General features: G+C 40.4%; 1 protein-coding gene across 4 annotated transcripts in view; it reads right to left on the bottom strand.

Annotated features, from left to right (window-relative positions):
• Nucleotides 1-13,791, bottom strand: part of casz1 (castor zinc finger 1) — a 348,939-nt gene that overhangs the window by 92,495 nt on the left and 242,653 nt on the right. For 2 of the 4 annotated variants that reach the window (XM_033969412.2, XM_033969413.2), the window contains exon 1: nucleotides 1,081-1,580. In XM_033969412.2, coding sequence (XP_033825303.1) covers nucleotides 1,081-1,129 — 49 coding nt within the window. In that variant the 5' untranslated portion in view covers nucleotides 1,130-1,580. Of the gene's footprint in view, nucleotides 1-1,080; nucleotides 1,583-13,791 lie in introns of those variants that run through there. The other 2 variants (XM_033969410.2, XM_033969411.2) reach the window with 2 other exon arrangements.

Below are 13,791 nucleotides of genomic sequence, written 5' to 3'. Positions count from 1 at the left end.
GCAGCTCACTTGTGGAGTTGTCATAATTTTATATATAAGACGAGCACCAGCGTCTCTGCCGTGTTCTCCTATAAAAAGCATGCTGTGCTCAGACGAGAACTCGCTCGGCCCGGCGATGTTTGACATGTGAGATTCAGATTATTTTAGTATAAATATTAGCACGGAGAGTTAAAAAAAAAAAGGAAACTTGAGCTACGGCGTCATGCAACCGTGTACACGTGAAGCCCCATTGATTATTTTGCAAATTCAAAATATAAAGACAGACTTATTAGATGTAAAAGAGTTAATTTGTAACAGGAGAAAATTGAAAATGCTGCGAACTTACACCCAACTTTGCTGTAGTACTCCCACTGCTTATTTGAAATACTGTTATTAACTATTTACAGCACATGTTTTTTTACTATTTTGCACATCGATAAAGCCCCCCGTGTAATATTCTACCATGCAAAGTCAAGTCGCAGTTGCAAAAATAATAGTTACAGCAAACAAACGCAGATCTCACACCACCAGTCCAGCGTATTATCACAATGACTCTACTACGTGTGAAATACAGACACATATGAAGTAGCCGCTAAAAGGTGCTAGCCCTGTTCTCTTTTACATGTGAGACGCAGCATAAGCAACACAACAGTTTGTTTGCTTTGTCCCCTTGGCAACTAGCCCTAAGGCCATTCAATAGCATCGCGTTTGTAACTAACACTAATACCTGCGAGTGTATGACAGAGAAAAGACACAAACACACACACACACACACACACACACACGCACGTACGAACTCAGATAAATGAAGGTTTTGTCGGTGAGAGAAAATGAAACTGCTTTGGATGAACTTTCTGCCCCGGCGCCACCGCTCGTACTGCGCTCGTAAGAATCATATTTGATATTGTAGTCACCTCTGGGCACTGTCAAAGAGCTATAAATAAGGGTGTCGCAACTGCCGGGCACCTAGGCTATACGCGGGCACCTAACTCTGCGTTTGTATACACGGAGATAAAGGCACTCCTTAAAACTGACAGCTAATAAAAAGAAGAAGACGATAGGAGTTGTAGTTGTAGTAGTAGAAGAAGTAATAGTACTCACCATATTCAGGGAAGTCGATCTTAAATCCTCTCAGACATGTAACTTTCATAATACAACTTCAAACTCTGGATTCAAAGTCATTCGAATGGTTGAGAAGTTGAAGAAAAGTCACTAAAAAAAAAAAAAACAAGCCTTGCCTCTCAATCATGCACTAAACTCCTTGACATGTAATCTGTCAATAGTTTGTTGCTGAGATAATGCCGGCTGCCACGAGCACGTTTGATTGGCAGCTCTCCTGGTTTTGGCCCCGCCTCCTTCTCGCGGTTCGACAACAGTGGCGGCGGCGGCGGTGGTGGAAGGTGGTGCGTGTGTGTGTGTGTGTGTGTGTAAAAGCGGCAGGGTGGAGGGGGGGGGGAGTGAGGGGGTTGAACCTGCCCCCTTCTCCCTTCCCTTCCTCTTCCCCGGCTCTCTCTGTGTGTCTGTGTCGCTCTCTCCTTCTCTCCTGTCTTCCTCCTCTTCTGCTCGCACAACTAGAGCGCACAAACGCACACACACACACACGAGCACGCACACGAGCGGAGCCTAAGCAGTTGGTTGGTGATGTTGTCTCAATAGGCTCATAGGAAATTATGGCAGAGGAGCCGGGCCACTGTTTTTTCCCCCTCCCTGAGTGGGCTGGCCTTCTCCATCTTTGTGGTCGTCTAGCCTTTCAACTCTCTCGGGGTGGAGCCTGCTCTGCCTCTATTCAAATGAGCCACGGCGGAGGCTTTAAAAGGGAGGAGGTACAGGAAAGTGACAGTTTGGACAATACGGGGAAAGAACACGAGAGTTTAGATAGAACAAGAGAAGAAGTACTGAGTTATGAAGTACTTTTACGGCTTTATAGCAGCTTAGAAATTAAAACGTATATGCTTTTTTGTGGGTTTTTTTGTTTCGTTTACTGAAATACTGGTTGTGTTTGTCAGTTTCACGTGTTTAAATTCACATTTTAAACCTAAAACTAGCATAAAAAAGCTAATAATTTCCTATTTATTTACTCACGTACTCTTTTACGAGCTTTAAAATGAATTTGTAGTGTTGTATATTTAGACTTAGAGTAGTACTAGTAGTATTAGTAGCAGCTGTAATGTACTAAAACTAACCACTAAGCTTCCTACTGACCTCTAGTGGTGAAAAATTATATCTTGGCTCTATCTCGCAATGCTAAAAAGTGTTTAACAGCGCTTTTCCACACCAAAAAACGCCAAAAATCAAAAGCTACATATTTACTCTCTAGTTTAGTTGGGTTTTTTTGTTTCGTTTACTGAAATATTGGTTGTGTTTGTCAGTTTCACATGTTTTAATTCACATTTTAAACCTAAAACTAGCATAAAAAGCTAATAATTTCCTCTACTTACGTACTTACTCTTTTACGAGCTTTAAAATGAATTCGTAATGTTGTATTTCTAGGCTTAGAGTAGTAGTACTAGCAGCTGTAATGTACTAAAACTAACCACTAAGCCAACTACTGACCTCTAGTGGCGAAAAATGATATTTTGGCTCTATCTCGCAATGCTAAAAAGTGTTTAACGGCGCTTTTCCACTCCAAAAAACGCCAAAAATCAAAAGCTACATATTTACTCTCTAGTTTAGTTGGTTTTTTTTAGCTCGTTTCTGTTTCGCTCATACTTCCACGCTGGTATATTTAGCGTAATTTACAAATAAAATGCTTCCTCTGCCTTTTCCTGATACAACCAAAGCGTTTTTTCCCCTACATTTTTCAGATGGAGCAGCAGTTAATTGATAAAAACGGTAAAAAAAAGTATTCAAAAGCGTCCCTTCGGTGCGCTGCGGTGGCTGTGCTCAGTTCCCTCTGAGTCTGATAACACGCTATCAGTTTTTTCATTGTAATTTCAGGTGAAACGATAAAGGCCAGCCGTTACCAGGTGACAATGAATACTTTATAAGACAAACCCCTGATTTGCCTGGCAGTTTCTTCCGCGGTGCCATGCAAAGCGACTCCATCTGAACAAAATACATACTTGGGATAAACAGGGTTATATTTGAAAAATGTGGAGTCAAGTCAAGAGTTTGAACGTGACTTTTGAGCTGCTTTATTACAGCGACAGAAAAGAGGAAACAGCACCTTTATGGCTTAAATGATACGCAGGACAGGCTTCAGTTCCCGCGGCTGTTGTTTGCAAAGTCCAAAGTATGCACATAAAACAGGTTTTGGTTGATTTGAAATGATGACTCACGCAGGTTAATAATGGTGAAATAAAGATAGTCTCCTCCTTTTTAACTGACAGAAAGAGAAATAGCCTTATATGGTCAAAAAGTCCAACCCTCAGCCCCAACTTTCAACTGTAATCACACATATTGTTTTGGTGACATTTTATATTGTGACTAAAGTTGGCACGCACTCGTTTTCTGTTAAGTTGATTAAATCTGTCATCTATTTGTCAAACAGCACATCTTTGCATGTTTAGTTTACCGGATAAACAAGTTCCTATGGAGAAAGAACACTTAACAATATGTGTTTTGACAAGTTCACTATGTGCCAACGTTACGCTACGACGTAACCCAATCCCCCTACCACCATTGTACCTACACACCGCCAACCAGGGATCTAAAACAAGCTTTATAATGAGTCATAACAGCTGCTTTGGGGAAAATCTACTCAAATATTCTTTATATAAACTGTGGAATAAGAATAAGACACATAAGTCACAGCTGAAGCTTGTATCAGTTGTGAAAGAATTATGTCTAAAATGAAGCTAAAAATGATAAATGATGTTGTGAATCACTGGACACACCTAACTTTAAACTATCAAAGAAAGAAAAGTGAGGGCTAACCGTCAACGTGTAATCCGGCGTGTTTGGAAAATGGTTGGATGATGATGAAAAAAGAGGAAAATGATGTATTTTTTAAAGGTATATTACGCAAATCTGACTTTTGTGAGATTTAAGCCGTGTTAACTCGTCAAAAACAGACCTAGAGTTGAGTTTTGTTTCGTTCGCACATGTCTGAGTAACGCTTTATTATCAGTCAAAGCTTAAAATGCTCCGTTCCACCTTGTGATGTCATAAAGTGGTAGTTTTTTGTTTGTTTTTTACTTAACAGCTACTTTTCACCTCTTTTTCAGTAGAAATTGGCAATTCCAGAGCTGAAATGATCCAAATAATTCTAGTGATTCTAGCGTAGTGTTGGTGGTGGAGTTTAAAAACGCAGTGAAGCACTTCCTGTATCACCACGTGACATCACAAGGTGCAACGGAGCGTTTTCTGACTGAGAGAAGAATCTAAAATATAGGTTTGTGTGTTAATTAACTTGTGAATAAAACAAAATGCAACTCTGGGTATGTTTTTGATAAGGAAATTTCAGTGGAATGATGATGTTTTAGGTCTTTATAATGTTCAATCTAATCTGCAATACTCTGCTCTGACACTTACGCTTTTTAAAGTAGCGTGAGGACAGCCGTTCACCCCAAGTACGCGGGCTACTGTGCGCGTCTTTGAACTCGCAGGTGAGTGATTTACAGCAGTGGGTTATCTCAGGTGAGGAAATGAGAACATGCGTCTTATCCCCTTACATTGAGCTGGTTTGTCCTTTGTGAAGCGATGAGAACAAAAACCCTCTAGGATCTTACGCTTGATATTGTGATATTTGGGGCATTTTTGGTTGGCAGTGCTAAAAAAAAAAAAAAAAAAAAACTCCATTGAGAGGCTGTGGGAGGCAGGTTACTCCACTTCATTCATTACAGCCCTCTGGCCCGAGCTGCCATCTTAGAGGCCTAAAACCGTTCGTTTTCAAAGGCATCTGCAGGGCTTTCTGTTTGAAGTGGGCAGAGGGCTATTGTTGGACGCCGCGCGGGGGGAATGTCCAGGCCAGCCTCAGAAAACCCTGGCCGTGCGTGTGAGCGGTTTGTGTGCACGTGACATCAGTCAAAAAACCAGGGGCTGCAGACGTCCGGCTCGCCCCCCGATCGCGCGCTCCGGGGGGGGCAGGTCTGGCGCGGGGTCCCCCTCCGATCCCACGGACAAAGGCGCAGGGCCGGCTTGAAAGATGTGAATTCAGTGGCTTTTGTGCCCAAAGCGCAGAGACACGCAGAGTGAGAAATCTGACCTTTGCCGACAGTCGGATTGTGTTTTTGAAGCCCTCACCGCAGCGATGGCAGTTCAGGGCAACGGGGAAGAGATGGAGTGGGCGCGAGCAGCATGGGGCAGAGGAGAGAGGAGGGGAAAGAGGAGGCGGGATGTCCGGACTGGTGGAGGTACAGGTGGGGGTGCGAACACTCGAGTCGCACTCAACTAGAGATCAAGTTTATTACGGAGCGAGTGATGGCTGCAGGTGTCCGAGGGCGGGCCTTAGCAGAGGTCAGAAAGTAGAAAAACACATGGAAAAGGAAGATGAAGAGCATTCTTACAAAAATGATGGATAGAACGAATAAACCTGGAGGTGACAAAGGTTAAAAAAAAAGTGTTTAAATGCAGTTTACGAACAAAAAACTAATTAACAAACCAGAAAAACGTAAAAAAATTAAACTGGACGTACTGCTAGTGGCTATTTGGCAAAACATAATCGCAAACGGTCACATGTTTTTTTGTTTTTTTTCATCCACTAGTGTAAATAGACTCTCGGGAGCTGGGTTAAGTGTCTTGCCCATGGACACGACAACAGCGTTCACGCGTAGGACCTGGAACCGCACTACCAACCTTCAGATCGGCGCATAAACCCTCTACCAACTGCGCTACCGTCACATAATATCATGACCGCTGATCAGTAACATGCAGATTTTTGGAGTTTCGGGAACAATAATTCAAAGAAAAAAGAAATTTGTTGCAGTTTACGCATCTTTTTGTGTCTCTGTAATTGCTCCGTCTCGTATTGTCTTTTATTCTTTTATGCAAATTCATCGGCGTCCCTCTATTGACTGTAAACTTGGCTAAAAACCAGTTGTAAAACAGCTCCGTCGTTCTCGCTCAAACAGACAAACAAAGTTGGCGTTTTATCCCGGCAGATATTCACTGTCATGTTGTCGTCAAATTGGCAGGAAATTGAATGTGTAAAAGCTTAATTCTGCAGCAGGGTTTTTAAGTGGGATAGAGCCGGAGTTCACTGTGCTGTTTTGGTAGGTTGTCTGCTGTGAGCTGCATTATTCCCTCTCACGTCTGTTTAGATTGCATTATATATTTATTTTAGAGCCAGGAAAGGGCCTGAATATTAAAACGGAAGTATAGGCAAAACAATAGTGCGCTTCTTGATGATCCCCATTTGCATCATTCACCACAATGATGCTTCACATTCTCATTTGATTTTCATAATTGCAGTTGAGTACATACATAACGCACATACTGAGATCGTATTCTTAAACCAATTAACGTGATATTTGTGGGAGCGCGGCGGGAAAGCGGTCAGCGTTCAACTTTATATCCGAGGTCGTGCCTTAAAGGGACAATATTACGCTATTTTCTATGTTATAATGTTGTTTCCTCATCAAAAAATGTACCTTTCATTCACACAAACCCTGCACATTTAGGCTGAGTTCTTCTCTCAAACTGAAAACACTCTGTTCCACCTTGTGATGTCATCGTGTGGTAAAACAGGAAGCGCTCCACTGTGTTTTTAAACTCCGTACAGCTTCACTTGAATCATTTGGACGATTTCAGCTTTGAAAATTGCCAAACTTGACTGAACTAAAGGTAAAAAAGCCGCTGCTGAAGCTTGAAAACTACCACTTTATGACATCACAAGGTGGAACGGAGCATTTTGAGCTAAGGAGATATAGAAAGACTGATAATAAAGAGTTACTCAAACATGTGCGAATGAAACAAAACACAACTTAAGTCTGTTTTTGATGAGGTAACAGCTTTATAACACAGCTTAAAGCGCACGTGAGTCAGTTCGGTGTAATATTTTACTTTTACGATCCTAAAAAAATGCCTCAAGAGACGATAATTTGGTCATTTTTGCAATAACAACAATCTTACAACACTGACCGCTCTTCCTAGTTGTATTTGTCACGATACTTTGAAAACATCCCTCTTCATAATCCCCGGTGAGTTATGGCCGGGCCGTCCGCTCGGTGCCACGGCGCTGAGAGCACAGATTTTGGAGATAGAAACGGCCCTATGTTTTTGACTCATACATTTTTCTTGACGCTGCTTTCATCCCCCGGCCGTAATCATCATATCTCCCCCACTGCTCGCCGGATGCAGACATCCATAATGCAATCTGCCTAATTTTGATCCCTCGCAATCTGGTTTTTAAAAGGGAGGGGAAAAAGGGGGACATATTTCTGAAGCCTGCCTCCGTAATCATTTTAGACAGATAGCCTTTCCCATCGCAGACGAGCAAATATTTGTAAAGCAGCTATCTAATGGAAAATTATAGTGAAATTAGAGTGAAATTCATGACAGCCAAATGCGATTATCTGTAATTCTATTATACCATCTTAGCCCACACAGCATATTTTTGTACAGTTTTTTTCCATAAATACCTATGCCAGGGGTCCTACTAATCAAATAAAATTGAAATTCATCTTCCCATTAAATTCAATTAGATGCAATTTCTAAACCCTAACAAAGATTTTAATTACTAAATTATAAAATTCTCCCTAGCCAAATTGGGGATAGAAAAAGTGCATCCCCTGCATGCACAAAACAAAGCCATGAAAGGAAATTGTTGATCCAAAAAGATACAGAGGGGAAAATAACATTAGGTGGAGCACTGGGTCTCGTTGAGGGCGGTCTGGGGCGGGCAGTGACGTGTGCCCAGCGCCCGGCTCAAATGAACTTAGCCCAGGTTCTGTGCCTCTAAACGTCTGCCCTCAGAGTTATTATGGCCTAATTGACTAATTGACACCTTAATTTCATTTATGGGGCTCCTGCGTTCATAAAGCAAACCGCTGGGTGGGGCGGCGGTCTCGGCGGAAGCTTAAAGTCCACATAGAGGATGGGGCCAGGTAGCGCCGCGGGCCCTCTGTCCCGTCCTGGGCGCTGGCCGATTATGCATTTGATAATGAAATGGTCAGGAAGGAACATACTGACTTAGCAGAGGCTTAAGAGCATCTGACTAGTATGTCCAAATCCCTGTGATACATGCTGATAGCTAATAACCATGCACGTCCAGCCACACAATCTGTCACCGGGAAAGCAAATGACCTCCTTCAAGGACTGGCTCACATTTTTACATTTCAAAAGCGGCTTATGTGAGTTTGTTAACCTCATAAGTGAGTGTGCCAGTGCTGCATTTTTAAATCCCAGGTTAGTCCTATTCCCAGCTAATAGATTTACCAAACGTGGTCCAAGTGTCAATGGCCGGGCATCGTTTGTGGTTTGAAATAGGCCCGTGTTTTATTCATCACAAGAGCCAATCTGAAAAACGGACGATATTATATGAGGAAGACTTCGGAGGGACGATGACCGGACATAACGAGTCGCTTTGACCTATTAAAGACACAGACGTAATGTAAAAATAAAGCGACTTCGGGGAAATACGACGCTGAATTTGTCTGTTATTAATGCTCGTATGTTGATTTAAGGACTAAACAGCTAAATTAAAAGATGATTATCACGTAGAGCGGGTTAATACGAACATTTGAACACCAAAATGACGAGGATCAGTGCAGGAATGGAGCCGCTAGAGCCGGAAACGCACAAATGTTACGTTAGCTAAAGTATGTCCGTTTAAATATACAGTTTATAAGTACGTCCCGTAGAAAGTAAAGTATTCAGAGGACTAAGAGGACTATAAACTAAACAAACAAATCAAAACTAGTACATAAGCAGATACTGTGTTTGTGAAATTATCAAAAATATATATAAAAAAAGACAGAATGCTAACACGCTGCTAACGTCTCTATTAATTTCCATTGTAGCATTAGCCACAGCCTGAACGTGTTTGTTGTGTGAGTTTAAAGCGTGAGGTGAGGAAAAGGGGGGGTGGTTTGGTTTGCTAACAGGACAGCTCGGGGGTCTCGGGTCATCCCCCAGGTCTCATTCCCAGCCACCCCCCGCTCCTGACCAGTGGGACGGTCCCATAACAGAACAGCGCCCTCCACTCGCCACAAAGAGCCCAGTGAAAGGACACCCGCTGCTGCCGTGGTCCCTCTGAGCTCGGCCCAAAAGACGCGGGCAGAAGAGACACACTGACCGCCACATGATGAAGCATTTAAGCAAGATGTCCCATTGTTTCAGGCGCTCGGGTTTGAATGGTGGAGTGTCGGGGCGGCGGGCAGGTGCAGAGCAAAGGGAGAAGGGAAATAATGAAGGGACGGTCTTATTCTGGGGAGCGGAGTATCGTAGTTGAAGAAATGTGTGTTCAAAATTTGCAAGTTACTGTTTAATGTTTTAAATTGACTTCTATACTATTTGAGGAGAGTCTAAGTGATCTCATTTGGTCTTCCTGTATTAATAAAGATGCATAAAATAAATACATAAAATAAAAAAATACATAAATACATAAAAATACAAAAAACAAAAACATAAAAATAGAAAAAAAAACAACAAAACAAAACATTAAAATACAAAAAAATACCAAAATTGTATACTCAAAAGTAACCACAGGTGGACGAAGAAAAAGTACAGACACAGAGGTGAAAAATTACTCAAGTAAAAGTAAATGTATCACATGAAAAAATCTACTTAAGTAAAAATATTTAAGTACCTGTTTAAAAATGTACTTAAAGAGTAAAAAGTAAAAGTATTTAACACAAGTTTTTTTTGTATTTAAAGTGTTAAATGCAGTGATATTAATTAAAATTATGCATATTTTGTTTGACAGTAACAATATGAATCAATTTCTGAATTTTTCTGATGAATTTTGTGGATTTACTTTTGTTTTGCTCAAAGACGAAGCTTGAACTCGAAAACTTTAGTCAGAATGTTTCCACGAACATGGTAAAAATAACTCCACAAATCATGTGAAAAGTACTTTTTACTTCAGTCCAGTTCAAAAATGTAGTGGAGTAGAAACTAAAAAGTATCCTCTTTAGTACTTCATTACTATTAGTTCATTACCTTCCACCACTGAAAGTAACACAATTTTGACCTCACAATTTCTATTTCAATGTTGTATTTTTGGGGTCACGGGGTCAACGTCTCAATAGAAATAACCAGGACTTAACCCTTTCTTTGTCGGAGTTAAAAAAATAAAAATAAAAAATCTGTGCTTTACTTAAGTACATTTTACAGTGGGTACATTTTACTTTTACTTCACTACATTTGAGCCCTGTTGAAAAGGCTGAGGGGTTTATATTTTTAACAAATTCGTAGTTTGACCAAAAAAACAAAAACAAAAATAAAAAACAGCTAGAAAAATTTATTTAATTAATTAACTTTTCTATTTGAACAAAATTCAGCACAAATCTTCATCAAAATCACTATATTTGAAGCTTTATAAGACTCAAAATCTGTGTGAAATACTCTTTAAGACCACTTTCAAACAAGTACTTTAATACTTTTTGTAGTTTTTTCATGCGATATCTTTACTTTTATTTCAGTATTATTTGCTCTACTTTTACTTAAGTCACAAAATTGATTACTTCTTGCTCCACTGATTGTTTTAAAGGAGTAAATCTTCGTTCTAAGCGTGTCCCGCTGAAGGTACAACGCTCTCAGTCCTGAAGTGGCTGTGAATATGACTGAACTGAAACTTTAATCTGCTTTTTCCACACCCAAGCTGCCGGGGTATTAGCGATAATCTTTTCTGTGTGTCATATGGTCGCAGATAGAGATGGAGCTAATTTTTTAAGAGACAAATCTGATATTTGTCAACAGGTTGAAAAAAACCTGGGGATTTTCTCCTAATCCTCTCTCGGATGTGGAGGAGCGTTAACAGCAAAATGCAGATGGTGCAGTGTGCGGCAGAGTGCGCTCAGCTCAGAGAGGAGCTGGACCAGAGCGCCACGGGGCTCAGTGTAACCTGCAAAGACAGACACTATACGCCTACAAGCAACCCCCACTATTAACAACGCACATATGGACTTTCAGCTATTCATGATCGTCGGAAAGGTGAAAAATGAGGATTGTTGTCATAGCGATTAACAATTTAAAACAATATATTCTATTTTTTGAATGGTCTAAGTCAGGGGTGTCAAGCTCATTTTCCCAGAGGACCACATCAGCAAAATGGCGACCCTCAAAAGGCCAGATGTAAAATAGATCTAACTACTTTTTTAACGTGTTTATTCATTGTTTCCGTATTTATTATTTATTCAAGTTACAAATATTGCATACGCATTTGCCTAGATGTAAATATATGGCTATGTAACTGTGTCTCCTGCTAAAATGACATTTTAAGACCATCATACCTTTAAATTTAGCCTGTCGAGGGCCACATAAAATGATACGGAGGGCCGCATTTGGCCCGCGGGCCTTGAGTTTGACATATGTGGTCTAAGTCCTCAAAATGGTTTCAGTCAAATGATTCTTTCTTAACAGGTGATGAACTTAAAACTCATTACTGTTCACTCTAGGAAAAAAACAGGTTGACCATCGCTCTGTCAGAAAAACAACACTGTATAAGGGACGACATAATACAATAAAAATAATAAAATAATAATAATAAAAGTCACTGACAGTTGAAAAAACTTCATAACTCTTCTGTTTCTAAATATTTTTATTTTATTTTTTCAGAGCATTTAAAACTACCCTTTTGACAGGAACAAACCCTCATTGTACAGTGGGACTTTGAGTCACATGGGTCAAATCCACATTTGAACACCAGAGATGCCCCAAGTGTAAATGTCATTAAAGGAATAATAAGTGTTTTTCAAAGACAGGGAGCAGTATGTGATCTCCACAGACCTGACTAGTCCCGATTTCTTCCTGTGGGGCGATCTTAAAGAAAAGGTGTTTGTGAATAAACCTCAGACAATAAATGACTTAAAATGTAATATTGAGGATCAAATATGAGACATAAGCCTGGAAATGCTGAAAATGTTATGCAAAGTGTGTTGGATCGGGCGATTCAGGGCGAAACTGAAAATGGTGAACACTTAAAAAAACATTATTTTGCTTCCTGTAGTTCAAGTAGCGATAAGTTCAAGTGTAAGTGAACAATTATAACCGTATATATCGCCAAAAATCTCGGAAGGTTCAGTTTATCTACTGCTAAAATCTGGTGAGTTTAACTTAAGAATTATAGGAGCAACTGAAGATTTAAAAGTGTCGGTGACTTTTATAGGCTGAATATCTCACTTGTTTGTTGAACCTGGATACAGGAATTTTAACACAAGATCTGATGATTGTCTACGTCTCAAAACGGGCAGCACTAGAACTGAAATGGGGAAAAAAGCTTTTGAATGGTTTTACTTCCCAAAAATTGAATACATTTCAACGACATGCAAAACTGGATAGACTGGTGCCACTAATGCACTTTAATAATCTGAAAACAAACATTTATACTCACACCTGCTCCTGTTTGTCATGTTTTAAATGGACCTGTGCAGTTATTTGTTCTGTTTTTGTTTGTATTGTTCTGTATTTTAACAGGACGTTCAGGAAAAAGAATCTGGTGCTCACGTTGGGCCACTCCCTGTAGAAATGAGGCCTCTCCACATTCAAAAGTTATAATATTTACATGTGCATTATGTTATTACTATAGCAACGGGGGACCATGCCTGAAACACAGACTGTATAAAGAAGTGGACGAAGTGAAAGTGACGTCATCCGTAGCGTTCGGCTCCAGAGACGGCGAATTTAGTGCCAACTTCCTTATTTAGAAATCCAACCGTGAGTATCATAGCAACCAAAGAGCCAATCCAGAGCGAGGCTGTTGAAGGTAACGCCCCTTACCGTCCGCAACGCTGGTTTGGCAGGGAACGGGCACTTAGCAACGCTGTCAATCAAAACCGTTGCTAACGCTAGTGGGAGCGACCTCGGGGAAAGAAAATGCAGGATTTGTCTGTTATAAATGTTCATATCTTGGGATAAAATGGCAAAATAAACCCTGGATCACCTAGAGCGGGTTAATTTGAACATTTTAAAACCAAAATGACAAGTCTGACAGCGGCAGTTACAGCGAGAAAACCAACGATTTTTAAATAGAAAGTGAATTGGAGCCAGAGTTGATGGAGCTGGAAGCGCTGTAGCTATGTCCATTTACACATCCAGTCTATGACCAGAAATCTACAAATTAACATATTTAAAAACTGGAAGAGCGCACTATAACTACTTGATACTATTACTACAATATTATTACTTTAATTACTGCAATTAATACCGATGTAATTATCACAATAACGCCGGTCATTGCAGTTACAATATTCATACTCATAGTAATAACAAAGCAGTGGCACAATAACTATGAGTGCTGCATTTAAAACCAATTTTGCTCCACTTAACGACCCCCCGTCTTAATTTAGCACTTAGCATTAGCACAAAGCATTTATTCCAAAGCTTGCACAATACGTTTCTTTTTGTTTCCTTGCTGACAAAACATCCTTACTTCTGGGCTGTCTTCTTCATCAAATATTCAGTTGCAACTCAATTCCAATAAGCAAAAGAAAACAAATTATAAATAAAAAGGGGGCATAAATCTTTCAGGATCCGAGCTCAACTTTGGCTCCGAGTGTTTGTGCCGCTGTATTCTCTCACATGAAGCACTTTTCTTTCCGTTCCCACTGCGAGGCGTGGTGGATCCTGCAGCTTCTCTTGTTTTGGAACACAGAACATTTTGTGGTGTCGCTGCTTTTATTCACAATTACGACTTGTGTAACTTCTGGTTTTCTTTTATGAGACACACAACAATAATGTTTGTCATGTGCTTATAATGTTTGTGATGTGCTT

The sequence above is a fragment of the Periophthalmus magnuspinnatus genome, chromosome 7 (genome assembly GCF_009829125.3).
Source record: "Periophthalmus magnuspinnatus isolate fPerMag1 chromosome 7, fPerMag1.2.pri, whole genome shotgun sequence".
Lineage (NCBI taxonomy): Eukaryota > Metazoa > Chordata > Actinopteri > Gobiiformes > Gobiidae > Periophthalmus > Periophthalmus magnuspinnatus.
This window is presented reverse-complemented; position numbering and strand designations above follow the sequence as displayed.